General features: G+C 38.0%; 1 protein-coding gene across 1 annotated transcript in view; it reads left to right on the top strand.

Annotated features, from left to right (window-relative positions):
- AVL9 (AVL9 cell migration associated) overlaps positions 1–13,431 on the top strand; it is a 63,812-nt gene that overhangs the window by 25,290 nt on the left and 25,091 nt on the right. The window contains exons 5-9 of the mRNA XM_057549691.1: positions 652–741; positions 1,437–1,503; positions 2,979–3,019; positions 4,151–4,189; positions 8,678–8,747. Coding sequence (XP_057405674.1) covers positions 652–741; positions 1,437–1,503; positions 2,979–3,019; positions 4,151–4,189; positions 8,678–8,747 — 307 coding nt within the window. The remainder of the gene's footprint in view (positions 1–651; positions 742–1,436; positions 1,504–2,978; positions 3,020–4,150; positions 4,190–8,677; positions 8,748–13,431) is intronic.

Raw genomic sequence — 13,431 nt, 5'->3', positions numbered from 1 at the left:
AGAAATAAGAATTAAGGAGTAACTTTTTTCAGATACAGAAAAGAATATTATATAGGATATTATAAAGGACACAGACTAGTTGTTTTAAGCCTCTATAGAGGGCAAAAAAAGGGGAAATGAAATTAAATTTAATCATGAATGTTCAACTGAATATAAGAATTAGTGCTATAAGGATGATTAAACGTTACTACAAGCTAGCAGAACAGTGTGCAGGATTACGATATGTTTTAAATTTTATGATAATGATGGCTAGCATTTAAGTGCTTTCTATATGCCAGATACTCTAGAAAGTGCTTTTACCTGTGTTAATATGAGAAAGCCCCATAAGATGTACTGTCTTTTCATATACCCATGTTCACATCAGCCAGCAGACGTGGAGAGGTTAAGTGCCCAGAGTTACGCGGCTGAGTGACTGGAGCAAGACCCAGGAGGTCTGTGCTCACTCTCAGCCCCGGTGCTCTGAGTGGGTCAGGCACTTTGCAGCTGCAGTACAGGAGCTAGAACGGTGACTTAACAACATTCAGCTCTGAATAATAAGATGCTAAAGTTGTCAGTAACTTTTTCCTTCTTGGTCTTTTCAAGTTAAAAAGTTGTGGGGTGTTTGTTTTTTCACTATTATCAAACTAATGGTAATTTCTCTTTTTCTTTAAGCCTCTCTATGGCTTACTTCAAGCAAAACTTCAACTCATTACGCATGCATATTTTGAAGAGAAGGATTTTTCCCAAATTTCCATTCTAAAGGTAACTTTATCCCCCCCACAGATGTGTGTGAAGACAGATTCATGAATCAAGTAGATTTTTAATATTGTGTGAGCTAATCATTTATTAGCTTAAGAAGGACGTTCTTCTTTGAAAATAATATTGAAGGGCCAATGATCATCCCAAACTGTACAGTTCATACTTATTAAACTTAATGAAATATCTTTTATTAGAAAATAATGATTGACAGTTGACTATAACATAAATGTTTCTGTTAATGGATAATAGCCCTTTCGCTACGGCATTGCTTCTCTACATTTGTTATCTTAATAATACACTGAACAGTATGTTTATATATCACATTTCTGGATCCTAACTCCCATACTAAAAAACACAGAAAAACCACATTTCTATTTTACTGAAGATGGATAATATGTTTTTCTTGAGGCTGCCATGGATGTATAGAACATGGATCTCTCCTGGATTCTAGTGAGAGTAGGACAGTTAGTTATTTAGCAAGGAAGTAGAGGAAATTTATCCTAGGAATCCGTACCACCATGGGAATGAATCAAGCTCTAATATGTAGAGGAAGAGAAGGAAGGATTGCTGGAAACTGGCAAGTTTCAGAGAGACAAAATTGCCTCAGTTAAAGAACCAATTTTCCCTTGGTCATCCCATTTCTAATTCAGTGTCTAAAATGATAGTAAAGTGTTCTAAACTGAATTTGTATTTTATAGGAGCTCTATGAACATATGAATAGTTCCCTGGGAGGAACTTCATTAGAAGGATCCCAGGTATATCTTGGTAAGTCACTTTTTTTTATAAATTTATTTATTTATTCATTTATTTTTGGCTGTGTTGGGTCTTCGTTTCTGTGTGAGGGCTTTCTCCAGTTGCGGTGAGCGGGGGCCACTCTTCATCGCAGTGCGCGGGCCTCTCACTGTCGCGGCCTCTCTTCTTGCGGAGCACAGGCTCCAGACGCGCAGGCTCAGTAGTTGTGGCTCACGGGCTTAGTTGCTCCGCGGCATGTGGGATCTTCCCAGACCAGGGCTCGAACCCGTGTCCCCTGCATTGGCAGGCAGATTCTCAACTGCTGCACCACCAGGGAAGCCCGGTAAGTCACTTTTTTACAAGTCAGAAGAAATGCCCTCATTTCTTTTTGTTTGGCATGCTGAGTTGCATGTAAAACTTCATGATAAGAATTACGTTTCTATATGGGATCTAAATTCTCCAACATTTGATGCTGCTGCTTCCTTAAATATCTTCTTAGGCAGTATTTACATTAAGAAGGGTTGTAACATACTTAAATACAAAATTTACAACTATTATTGTATAAGGAAAATTTCTGCTTTTCAGAGTAATAATGGAAGTTTTTTCTTTTCCTTACATTAATGCTGACCAGGTCAATTCCCTGTCATAACAGAGGGAGAGCAAGAGAGAGAGATCTGCTTATTAGCTCTTTTCTATTCTAAGATTTTTCAAGTTGAGGGTTTTATGCTATTTTGACAACCCAGAACATTCGTTCATGTGTTAGGCACTCAATAAATGTTCTTTTCATGTTTTAAAAAAATTGTTGATCACATAGTGGTTTATGCTTGCTCAATTCCCATTTTAGCATGATGTAGCCAAACCCTGGAACTTCACTTTTGCAATCCTGTGTGTAATGTAAGCTGGTTACGAAGCTCCTATTCTGAGAATATGTTTTTCTCTAAATTAATTTATCTTGTCTTATGGCAGATGATCAGAGAAGATTGTGATTCAGAAATAGTAGCCTATGGGGTGTAGTGACCAAAAACCATGTTTAAATGATTGACTGCCACAGTAGTACAAGCTTTATAATTTCTAAACTTGGGTAATTTGTAAGATGGCTGGAAAATGGGGAGGTGTTAGAGCTGCATGACCACAACACGAGCCACTAGCCACATGTGACTGTTTACATTTAGATTAGAATTAATAGAAATTAAATAAAATTTAAAAATCAGTTTGTCAGTCACACTTGCCATATTTCAAGTGCTCAGTGACCACATATGGCTACTCTATTGGACAGTGAAGATTTAGAACATTTTCATTATTGCAGAAAGTTCTATCGCAGTGCTGTTTGACTGTTAACAGTATTTGATAAATTCTGATTATGCGTGTGCACAACGAGATATTACATAAATATTTAAATATTTGCATATTCCTACTTTTACCTGCCTTTCTTTTGAGGAGGTTAAAACTTTCTTTGACAAAAACAGTAGGTTGTAGTGACAGATTAGCTTTTTTTTTTAACATTATAGGTCTGTCTCCTCGAGATCTTGTACTTCATTTTCGACACAAGGTATGATACGTTATTTAATTTATGATGTACTAAAATTATTTAACTGGGCAAATTCCATGAGCTGCATGGTCTAATGCAGATTGTGGCATAACCATGTTTTAGTTTTTCTGAGACAGCTGTCATAGTGATACAAAGTTGAAAGTGTTGGTAGTGCTTATATGATAGAAATTTCTAAAAGTATACAAATAGTGTCTGTTTATTTCTGTGCAGGATAGGATACTTTTTTCTATGGTTTTTGTAATTTTGGATATCATGAAATCAGAGTGGAAAGAAACTTTTCTTTTTTTCACAGGATGTTGAGTATCATTCCCCGTGCTATAGAACCTTGTTGTTTATCCATTCTCTATATAATAGCTTGCATCTACCAATCCCAGACTCCCAATTCACTCCTCCCCCACACCCCCCCCATACACACGTGGCAACTACATGTCTGTTCTCTACATCTGTGAGTCTTTCATGGATAAGTTCATTTATGTCATATTTTAGATTCCACATATAAGTGATACCTGTGGCATTTGTCTTTCTCTTTCTGACTTACTTCACTTAGTATGATAATCTCTAGGTCCATCCATGTTGCTGCAAATGGCATTATTTCATTCTTTTTTATGACTGAGTAGTATTCAATTGTATATATATACCACATCTGCAAGAAGCATGTTTTTATCTTGCAGAATATTTTATATGTTGCCCTGAGAGTGAAACATTTTCCAGTAAAATATCTACACTTATATCTTTTGATCTCTATTCTTAAGGCGTCTGTTGACTGGGACATACACACATTGATCATTAACTTAACAGCTGTAATGAGTATCTGCTCTGTGAATGCCCTGGACATCCAGAAGTAAATGAATAGTACCTTACCTTTAAGGAGCTTGCAGATATTTCAAGAAAAACTGGCGCAACTTATTCCAAAAAGTGCAATTCAATAGCAATTTTAGCGGTATTCACATTTTTAGAGGACACAGGAATTTCTCAGTATAAGTTCATAATTTTCAATGTAGTGTTTAAAGCACTAGAATTATTTAATATTTTTGATTCAATGATACATGGTTATGTTTGAGGAGAGGCAAAGGCAAATGAAAAATAGGCTTGAGTTTCTTATTTTAATACAATTTTTTTTTCTTTCTTCAGGTCCTAATCCTGTTTAAACTAATTCTTCTTGAAAAAAAGGTGAGATTTGAATGTTTGGAATATTTAATATTTAATATTTATTGACATTTCTTAAATACTATATAAAATTGAAACTAATGGTAAAATAAAAATTAAGACTTTTTTGGCTATAAAAGTACAGTGAGCTAAAGCACATATTTTTGTCGACTACTATAGAAGTGTAAATTCGTGCAGTCTTTTTTGGGGGCAGTTTGATAGTATTCAGTTATCAGAATGGTTTTGACTATAGATAACAAAGTTCTTTTGATTGATTGATTGGTTGCCATGCGGTGCGGCATGAGGGATCTTAGTTACTCTACCAGGGATCAAACCCATGCCCCCTAGAGTGGAAGCGCAGAGTCTTAACCACTGGACCACCCAGGAAGTCCCGAAAACTCAACTTAAATTGACTTAAAAAATAAGGAAATGTATTGGCTCGCTTCAGACTTCAGAGTGGATTGACTGCATGGTTTGACAATATAATTAAATACCTAGATTTTTTCCATCTCTTTGTTCTATGGTCCACAGTGCTTGCTTTATCTTGAGCCTAACTTCCCTTGTAGTGTAGGATAACTGCCAACAGTAATTGAACTATGTGCTTCCTTAGCTATAACTGGTGGCAGAGATAATACCTCTTCCCAAACCATTTAGTAAAGATTCTTCCTGTCAATTCCTTTGGGCCTATGAGGCCATGTGCCTACCCAGAACCAGTAATTGTTGTCAAAGAAATGCCTGTACTGATTGGCTTAAACCTGGGTTCCAGACCACTCTCTAGTACAAAGGGATGGGATTGCAATGATTTTAGATCAAAGATTTAGATGAGGGATTTTAGACCAAGAGTCTACACACTAGGCCCCAGGGCCAAATCTGGTCTACCACCTATGTTGTAAATAAAGTTTTTTTGGAACATAGTTAAGGCCATTCTTTTTCTTATTGTTTATGGCTGCTTTTGTATTACAGTGGGACAGTTGAGTAGTTGGGACAGAGACCAAATGGCCCACAAATGAAAAATGCTTACTATCTGACCCTCTATAGAAAAGTTTGCTGACTTCTGGTTTAGAGTAATGAGGAGCCATTCCTGAATCTGTGGCCAGTTGTATACACTGTATTACTGTGCTCAGTAGAGTAGGGTGGAATGGATATTGGAGAGTCAGCCATTCACAATATCCAGTATATTTTGTTTCCATAAAAATGTTTATCTGTTTGGCCCAGTAATTGTCCTCTTAGAGGTTTATTTTCCAGAATTAATCTTAGTTGATGCAAAGCTCTATCTAAGAGATTCTTTCAGTCATTTTTTTTAATTTTTTATTTATTTATTTATTTATTTACTTATGGCTGTGTTGGGTCTTCGTTTCTGTGCGAGGACTTCCTCCCATTGCGGCAAGCGGGGGCCATTCTTCATCGCGGTGCTCGGGCCTGTCACTATCGCGGCCTCTCTTGTTGCGGAGCACAGGCTCCAGACGCGCAGGCTCAGTAATTGTGGCTCACGGGCCCAGTTGCTCCGTGGCATGTGGGATCTTCCCGGACCAGGGCTCGAACCCGTGTCCCCTGCATTGGCAGGCAGATTCTCAACCGCTGCGCCACCAGGGAAGCCCTCTTTCAGTCATTTTTAATAATGAATTATCAGTGACTAAGTAAGTATTGATTTATTTTGTATATAATTTCCAAACAACAAAAAAGATTCTGGGCGGGTTTTTTTATTGTTGTAAAGATGTTTCATGGCATGTTAAGTGAAAAAAGTTTGCCCAGCTACATATCAAGCCCATGATTCCAATTTTATAAATAAATATATATTCATTGAAAAGAGAGTAGGAGGAAAGACAGCAACAGTTTGGTGAGAATATCGGCTATATTTTTAAGAAGGAAATACACTTTTCTTTATTCTAGCTTTCTGGATGAATATGTATTCTTTCTTCAAACAGAAAAAAAGTAAATTTTTAAAAAGTGAATGAAACTAACACGTACTAGTACAGTGTTTCAACCTTTAAAAAAAGTTTATACTTGTAAAATACACATAACATATAATTAACCATCTTAACTATTTTTAAGTGTACAGTTTCGTGGTGTTAAGTATGTTCATGTTGTACTATTATCATCCATCTGTAAAACTTTTCATTGTGCAAAACTGAAACTCTGTACCCATTAAACACTAACTCCTCGTTCTCCCCTTCTCCCACCTGCTGGCAACCACCCTTCTACTTTCTGTCTCTATGAATTGGGCTACTCTAGGTTCCTCATATAAATGAAATCATAGGTGTTTCTTTTTGTGACTGGCTTATTTCACTTAGCATAGTGTCCTCAAGGTTCATCCATGTACAACAGATGTCCGAATTTCCTCCCTTTTTAAGGATGAATAATATTCCATGTATGTACATACCACATTTTGGCTGTCATGAATAATGCTGCTATGAACATGGGTCTATGTATGTCTCTTCAAGACCTTGCTTTCAGTTTTTTGAGTGTATACCCAGAAGTGGTATTGCTGGATCACGTTAGTTCTATTTTTAATTTTTTGAGGAACTGCCATCTTTTCCACAGTAGCTACATCATTTTACATTCCTACCAACAGTGCATAAGTGTTCCGATTTATCCACATCCTCTCCAACACTTGTTATTTTCAGGTGTTTTGATAGTAGCCATCCCTAATAGGTATGAGGTGATATCTCCTGGGTTTGATTTGCATTTTCCTAATGATTAGTTATGTTGAGCACCTTTTCATGTGCTTTTTGGCCACTTGCATATCTTCCTTGGAGAAATGTGTATCCAAATCCTTTGCCCATTTTTAATCAGGTTTGTTTTTTTGTTGTTGAGTTGTAGGTTTCAAACTTTTTATTGCAACCCATAATAAAAAATGTTTTTCGTTGCAACCTAGAGCCCATGTAGATACATGTATCTGAAATAAAATTTTGCAAAATAATATTTAGCCTAGCCACATGCAGTGACATTTATGATCAAGTAGACTTTATTTAATGTGGCAAATCACAGGTACACACTTTTTATATTGGTTTGATAAAGTAAGGACATCTTTTAATGCAGTCTTGGTTTCTCTATACTTACAAAGCACTCAAATAAGCAATGTGTAAGGAGAGCACAGGAGATTGTGGGTGCTATGCTTTACCGGATATCACTTAGTGCCACTAAATGATTTAATTGTTTAAAAAAAGAAAAAAATCTCACCTGAGCAACTATATGCTTGTTTTTTTCCTCTAATTTTCACCAGCGTTAGTTTTAGTGCAATATCTAACTGAACCCTGTTCCAGTTTAATTTTTCTCAATTTTTATTCTGAAAAATGTCAAACCTACAGGAAAGCTGATAGAGTAATATATAATGAACACTTTTATACCCTTCATTTGTATTTATGAGTTGTTAACATTTTGCTTTTGTATTACATTGCTTTATACGTGTTCATTTTTCTCCCTGAATCAAAATACTTTTAAACTAATTTGTAGACTCCATGGTACTTCATCCCTAAATACTTTGGGACAGCAGTCCCCAACCTTTTTGGCACCAGGGGCCAGTTTCGTGGAAGACGGTATTTCCATGGATCGGGGGCGGGGCAGGGGGGATGGTTCAGGCGGTAATGCAAGCGATGGGGAGCAGCACATGAAGCTTTGCTCACTCGCCGGCCGCTCACCTCCTGCTGTGCGGCCCGGTTCCTAACAGGCCCTGGACGGGCACCAGTCCGTGGCCCCGGGGTTGGGGACACCTGCTTTAGGATATATTTGTTAAGAATAAGGGTACATTCCTACATAGACAAAATACCATTTTCACATTCAAGAAATTTAAGATTGATATAATAAGTGCTATCTAATGTGTAGTCCATTTTCAGATTTCCCCAGATGTCATAATAATGTCCTATAAGCTGGTTGCTTTTCTTAATCTGGGGACCAAGGATCATTTATTGCATTGTTAGCTTCCTTTAATCTCAAACAGTGGCACCACCGCGCTGTGTTTTTGTTTTTATGACGTTGGCCTTTTAATTTTTTTTTTTTTTTAAGAATCCAGATTAGTTGCATTATAATATTAGATTTGTCTGATTGTTGTCTTGTCACTAGTTTCAGATTAAACTTTTTTGGCAAGAATACAGGTGGTGGTGTATCCTTCTCAGGGCATCACAACAGGAGCCCCATAACTGTTTGTATTATTATTGGCAATGTGAAATTTGATGATCTGATTCAGGTGGTGGTTGCCGGGTTTCTTCAAATTAGGTACTTGTTTTTTCTCTTTGCAATTAATAGGTAAACTGTGGGTTGATAAATTTGAAGGTATGTGGATATCCTGTTACCCAACAACCTTTCACAGTAGTTTTAGCATCCATTGGTAATTTTTACCTGAACCATGATAGATGCTTGGTGATTTTTTGATTCTATCATAAATTCTGTATGCATTAGCTGTTATACTTCTGTAAGAAGAGTTTTCCCCTCTCCCTTCTTTTCTTTTTTCTTGTTTTAAAGTATCATTGTGGACTCATGGATTTTCTGATTTAATTTTGATTGACTCCATTTCAGGTTCTCTTTTATATTTCTCCAGTGAATAAATTGGTGGGTGCCCTGATGACGGTGTTATCCCTTTTTCCAGGTAAGAGCTTAGCAGTTTCTACTCTTTCTTTTTTTAATTTGTCCTGGACCTTTTTTTTTGAAATTAATTTATTTGTTTATTTTCGGCTGCATTGGGTCTTTGTTGCTGCACACGACCTTTCTTTAGTTGCGGCGAGCGGGGGCTACGCTTTGTTGCGGTGAGCGGGGGCTATGCTTCATTGCGGTGCGTGGGCTTATCATTGTGGTGGCTTCTCTTGTTGCAGAGCACGGCTCTAGGCGCACGAGCTTCAGTAGTTGTGGCACATGGACTCAGTAGTTGTGGCGCCGGGCTTAGTTGCTCGGCAGCATGGGGGATCTTTCTGGACCAGGGCTTGAACCTGTGTCCCCTGCATTAGCAGGCGGATTCTTAACCACTGTACCACCAAGGAAACCCTGTCCTGGACTTTTTTTTTTTAATATTAATTTATTTTTATTTTTTTGAATTTTATTTTTTATACAGCAGGTTCTTATTAGTTATCTATTTTATACATATTAGTGTATATACTTATTTATTTTTGACTGCATTGGGTCTTTGTTGCTACCTGTGGGCTTTCTCTAGTTGTGGTGAGCAGGGGTTAATCTTTGTTGTGGTGCGCAGGCTTCTCATTGCAGTGGCTTCTCTTATTGCAGAGCATTGGCTTTAGGCACACGGGCTTCAGTAGTTGTGGCACACGGGCTTAGTTGATCCACGGCATGTGGGATCTTCCTTGACCAGGGCTCAACCCCATGTCCCCTGCATTGGCAGGCGGATTTTTAACCACTGCTCCACCAGAGAAGTCCCTGGACCTTTGAATGATAAAAATTTTCAAGGAAAAAGTGGTTAGGGTTACCATTCTATTTTTTTCTTCTCCAGAAGTTTATTTTTTATTTTTTAAAAAAATATTTATTTATATATTCGGCTGCACTGGGTCTTAGTTGCGTCACGTTGGATCTTTGTTGCGGCACACGGGATCTTTTAGTTGCGACATGGGGTAATCTTTTTTTTTTTTTAATAAATTTATTTTTTCTTTATTTATTTTATTTTTGGCTGTGTTGGGTCTTCGTTGCTGCGCATGGGCTTTCTCTAGTTGTGGCGAGCGGGGGCTACTATTCGTTGTGGTGCACGGGCTTCTCATTGCGGTGGCATCTCTTGTTGCAGAGCACAGTCTCTAGGTACACAGGCTTCAGTAGTTGTGGCTCACGGGTTCTAGAGTGCAGGCTCAGTACTTGTGGCGCATGGGCTTAGTTGCTCCATGGCATGTGGGATCTTCCTGGACCAGGGCTCAAACCCGCGTCCCCTGCATTGGCAGGCGGATTCTTAACCACTGTGGCACCAGGGAAGCGACATGGGGGAATCTATTAGCTGTGGCATGTGGGATCTAGTTCCCTGACATTTTCACTTTGGCAATGTAGGTTTCTCTTTTGTCTGAGATTTTCTTTTCTCTCTCCATTTTTTTGGAATTTATTTATTTATTTATTTATTTTTTAATTTTTTATTTATTACTTATTTAATATTTTTTATCTTTGGCTGTGTTGGGTCCCCGTTTCCGCGCGAGGGCTTTCCCCAGTTGCGGCAAGTGGGGGCCACTCCTTATCGCGGCGCGCGGGCCTCTCACTATCGCAGCCTCTCTTGTTGCGGAGCACAGGCTCCAGACGCGCAGGCTCAGCAGTTGTGGCTCACGGGCCCAGTTGCTCCGCGGCATGTGGGATCCTCCCAGACCAGGGCTCGAACCCGTGTCCCCTGCATTAGCAGGCAGACTCTCAACCACTGCGCCACCAGGGAAGCCCTGGAATTTATTTTTTTATACAGCAGTTTCTTATTAGTTATCCGTTTTATACACATCAGTGTATACATGTCAATCTCAATCGCCCAATTCATCACACCACCACCCCACCACCCCGCCACTTTCCCCCCTTGGTGTCCATATGTTTGTCCTCTACAACTGTGTCTCTATTTCTGCCCTGCAAACCGGTTCATCTGCACCATTTTTCTAGGTTCCACATATATGCATTAATATACAATATTTGTTTTTCTTTTTCTGACTTACTTCACTCTGTATGACAGTCTCTAGGTCCATCCACATCTCTACAAATGACCCAATTTCATTCCTTTTTATGGCTTAGTAATATGCCGTTTTATGGCTTAGTAATATTCTGTTATATATATGTACCACATCTTCTTTATCCATTCGTCTGTCGATGGGCATTTAGGTTGCTTCCGTGTACTGGCTATTGTAAATAGTGCTGCAGTGAACATTGGGGTGCATGTGTCTTTTTGAATTATGGTTTTCTCTGGGTATATGCCCAGGAGTGGGATTGCTGGGTCATATGGTAATTCTATTCTTAATTTTTAAAGGAACCTCCGTACTGTTCTCCATAGTGGCTGTATCAATTTACATTCCCAGCAACAGTGCAAGAGGGTTCCCTTTTCTCCACACCCTCTCCAGCATTTGTTGTTTGTAGTTTTTCTGATGATGCCCATTCTAACTGATGTGAGGTGATACCTCATTGTAGTTTGGATTTGCATTTCTCTAATAATAAGTGATGTTGAGCAGCTTTTCATGTGCTTCTTGGCCATCTGTATGTCTTCTTTGGAGAAATGGCTATTTAGATCTTCTGCCCATTTTTGGATTGGGTTGTTCGTATTTTTAATATTGAGCTGCATGAACTATTTATATATTTTAGAGATTAATCCTTTGTCCATTGATTCATTTGCAAATATTTTCTCCCATTCTGAGGGTTGTCTCTTCGTCTTGCTTGTGGTTTCCTTTGCTGTGCAAAAGCTTTTAAGTTTCATTAGGTCCCATTTATTTATTTTTGTTTTTATTTCCATTACTCTAGGAGGTGGATCAAAAAAAGATCTTGCTGTGATTTATGTCAAAGAGTGTTCTTCCTATGTTTTCCTCTGAGAGTTTTATAGTGTCCGGTCTTACATTTAGGTCTCTAATCCATTTTGAGTTTATTTTTGTGTATGGTGTTAGGGAGTGTTCTAATTTCATTCTTTTACATTCAGCTGCCCAGTTTTCCCAGCACCACTTATTGAAGAGACTCTTTTCTCCATTGAATATCCTTGCCTCCTTTGTCATAGATGAGTTGACTATAGCTGCATGGATTTATCTCTGGGCTTTCTATCCTGTTCCATTGATCTATATTTCTGTTTCTGTGCCAGTACCATATTGTCTTGATTACTGTAGCTTGTAGTACAGTCTGAAGTCAGGGAGTCTGATTCCTCCAGCTCCGTTTTTTTTCCCCTCAAGACTGCTTTGGCTATTCGGGGTCTTTTGTGTCTCCATACAAATTTTAAGATTTTTTTGTTCTAGTTCTGTAAAAAATGCCATTAGTAATTTGATAGGTATTGCATTGAATCTGTAGATTGCTTTGGGGAGTATAGTCATTTACATATTATTGATTCTTCCAATCCAAGAACATGGTATATCTCTCCATCTGTTTGTATCATCTTTAATTTCTTTCATCATTGTCTTATAGTTTTCTGCATACAGGTCTTTTGTGTCCTTAGGTAGGTTTATTCCTAGGTATTTTATTCTTTTTGTTGCAGTGGTAAATGGGAGTGTTTCCATAATTTCTCTTTCAGGTTTTTCATAATTAGTGTATAGGAATGCAAGAGATTTCTGTGCATTAATTTTGTATCCTGCAACTTTACCAAATTCATTGATTAGCTCTAGTAGTTTTCTGGTACCATCTTTAGGATTCTCTATGTATAGTATCATGTCATCTGCAAACAGTGACAGTCTTACTTCTTTTCCAATTTGTATTCCTTTAATTTCTTTTTCTTCTCTGATTGCCATGGCTAGGACTTCCAAAACTATGTTGAATAATAGTGGCGAGAGTGGACATCCTTGTCCTGTTCCTGATCTTAGAGGAAATGCTTTCAGTTTCTCACCATTGAGAATGATGTTTGCTGTGGGTTTGTCATATATGGACTTTATTATGTTGAGGTAGGTTCCCTCTATGCCCACTTTCTGGAGAGTTTTTATCATAAATGGGTGTTGAATTTTGTCAAAAGCTTTTGAGATGATCTATTGAGATGATCATATGGTTTTTATTCTTCAACTTGTTAATGTGGTGTATCACATTGATTGATTTGCATATATTGAAGAATCCTTGCATCCCTGGGATAAATCCCACTTGATCATGGGGGTGTTGATCACTTAACATCCTTTTAATGTGTTGTTGGATTCTGTTTGCTAGTATTTTGTTGAGGATTTTTGCATCTATATTCATCAGTGATATTGGTCTGTAATTTTCTTTTTTTGTAGTATCTTTGTCTGGTTTTGGTATCAGGGTGATGGTGGCCTCATAGAATGAGTTTGGGAGTGTTCCTTCCTCTGCAATTTTTTGGAAGAGTTTGAGAAGGGTAGGTGTTAGCTCTTCTCTAAATGTTTGATAGAATTCACCTGTGAAGCCATCCGGTCCTGGACTTTTGTTTGTTGGAAGAGTTTTAATCACACTTTCAATTTCATTACTTGTGATTGGTCTGTTCATATTTTCTGCTTCTTCCTGGTTCAGTCTTGGAAGGTTATACCTTTCTAAGAATTTGTCCATTTCTTCCAGGTTGTCCATTTTATTGGCATAGAGTTGCTTGTAGTAGTGTCTTAGGATGCTTTGTATTTCTGCAGTGTCTGTTGTAACATCTCCTTTTTCATTTCTGATTTTATTGATTTGAGTCCTCTCTTTTTCTTGATGAG

The sequence above is a fragment of the Balaenoptera acutorostrata genome, chromosome 7 (genome assembly GCF_949987535.1).
Source record: "Balaenoptera acutorostrata chromosome 7, mBalAcu1.1, whole genome shotgun sequence".
In the NCBI taxonomy this organism is placed as follows: domain Eukaryota; kingdom Metazoa; phylum Chordata; class Mammalia; order Artiodactyla; family Balaenopteridae; genus Balaenoptera; species Balaenoptera acutorostrata.
This window is presented reverse-complemented; position numbering and strand designations above follow the sequence as displayed.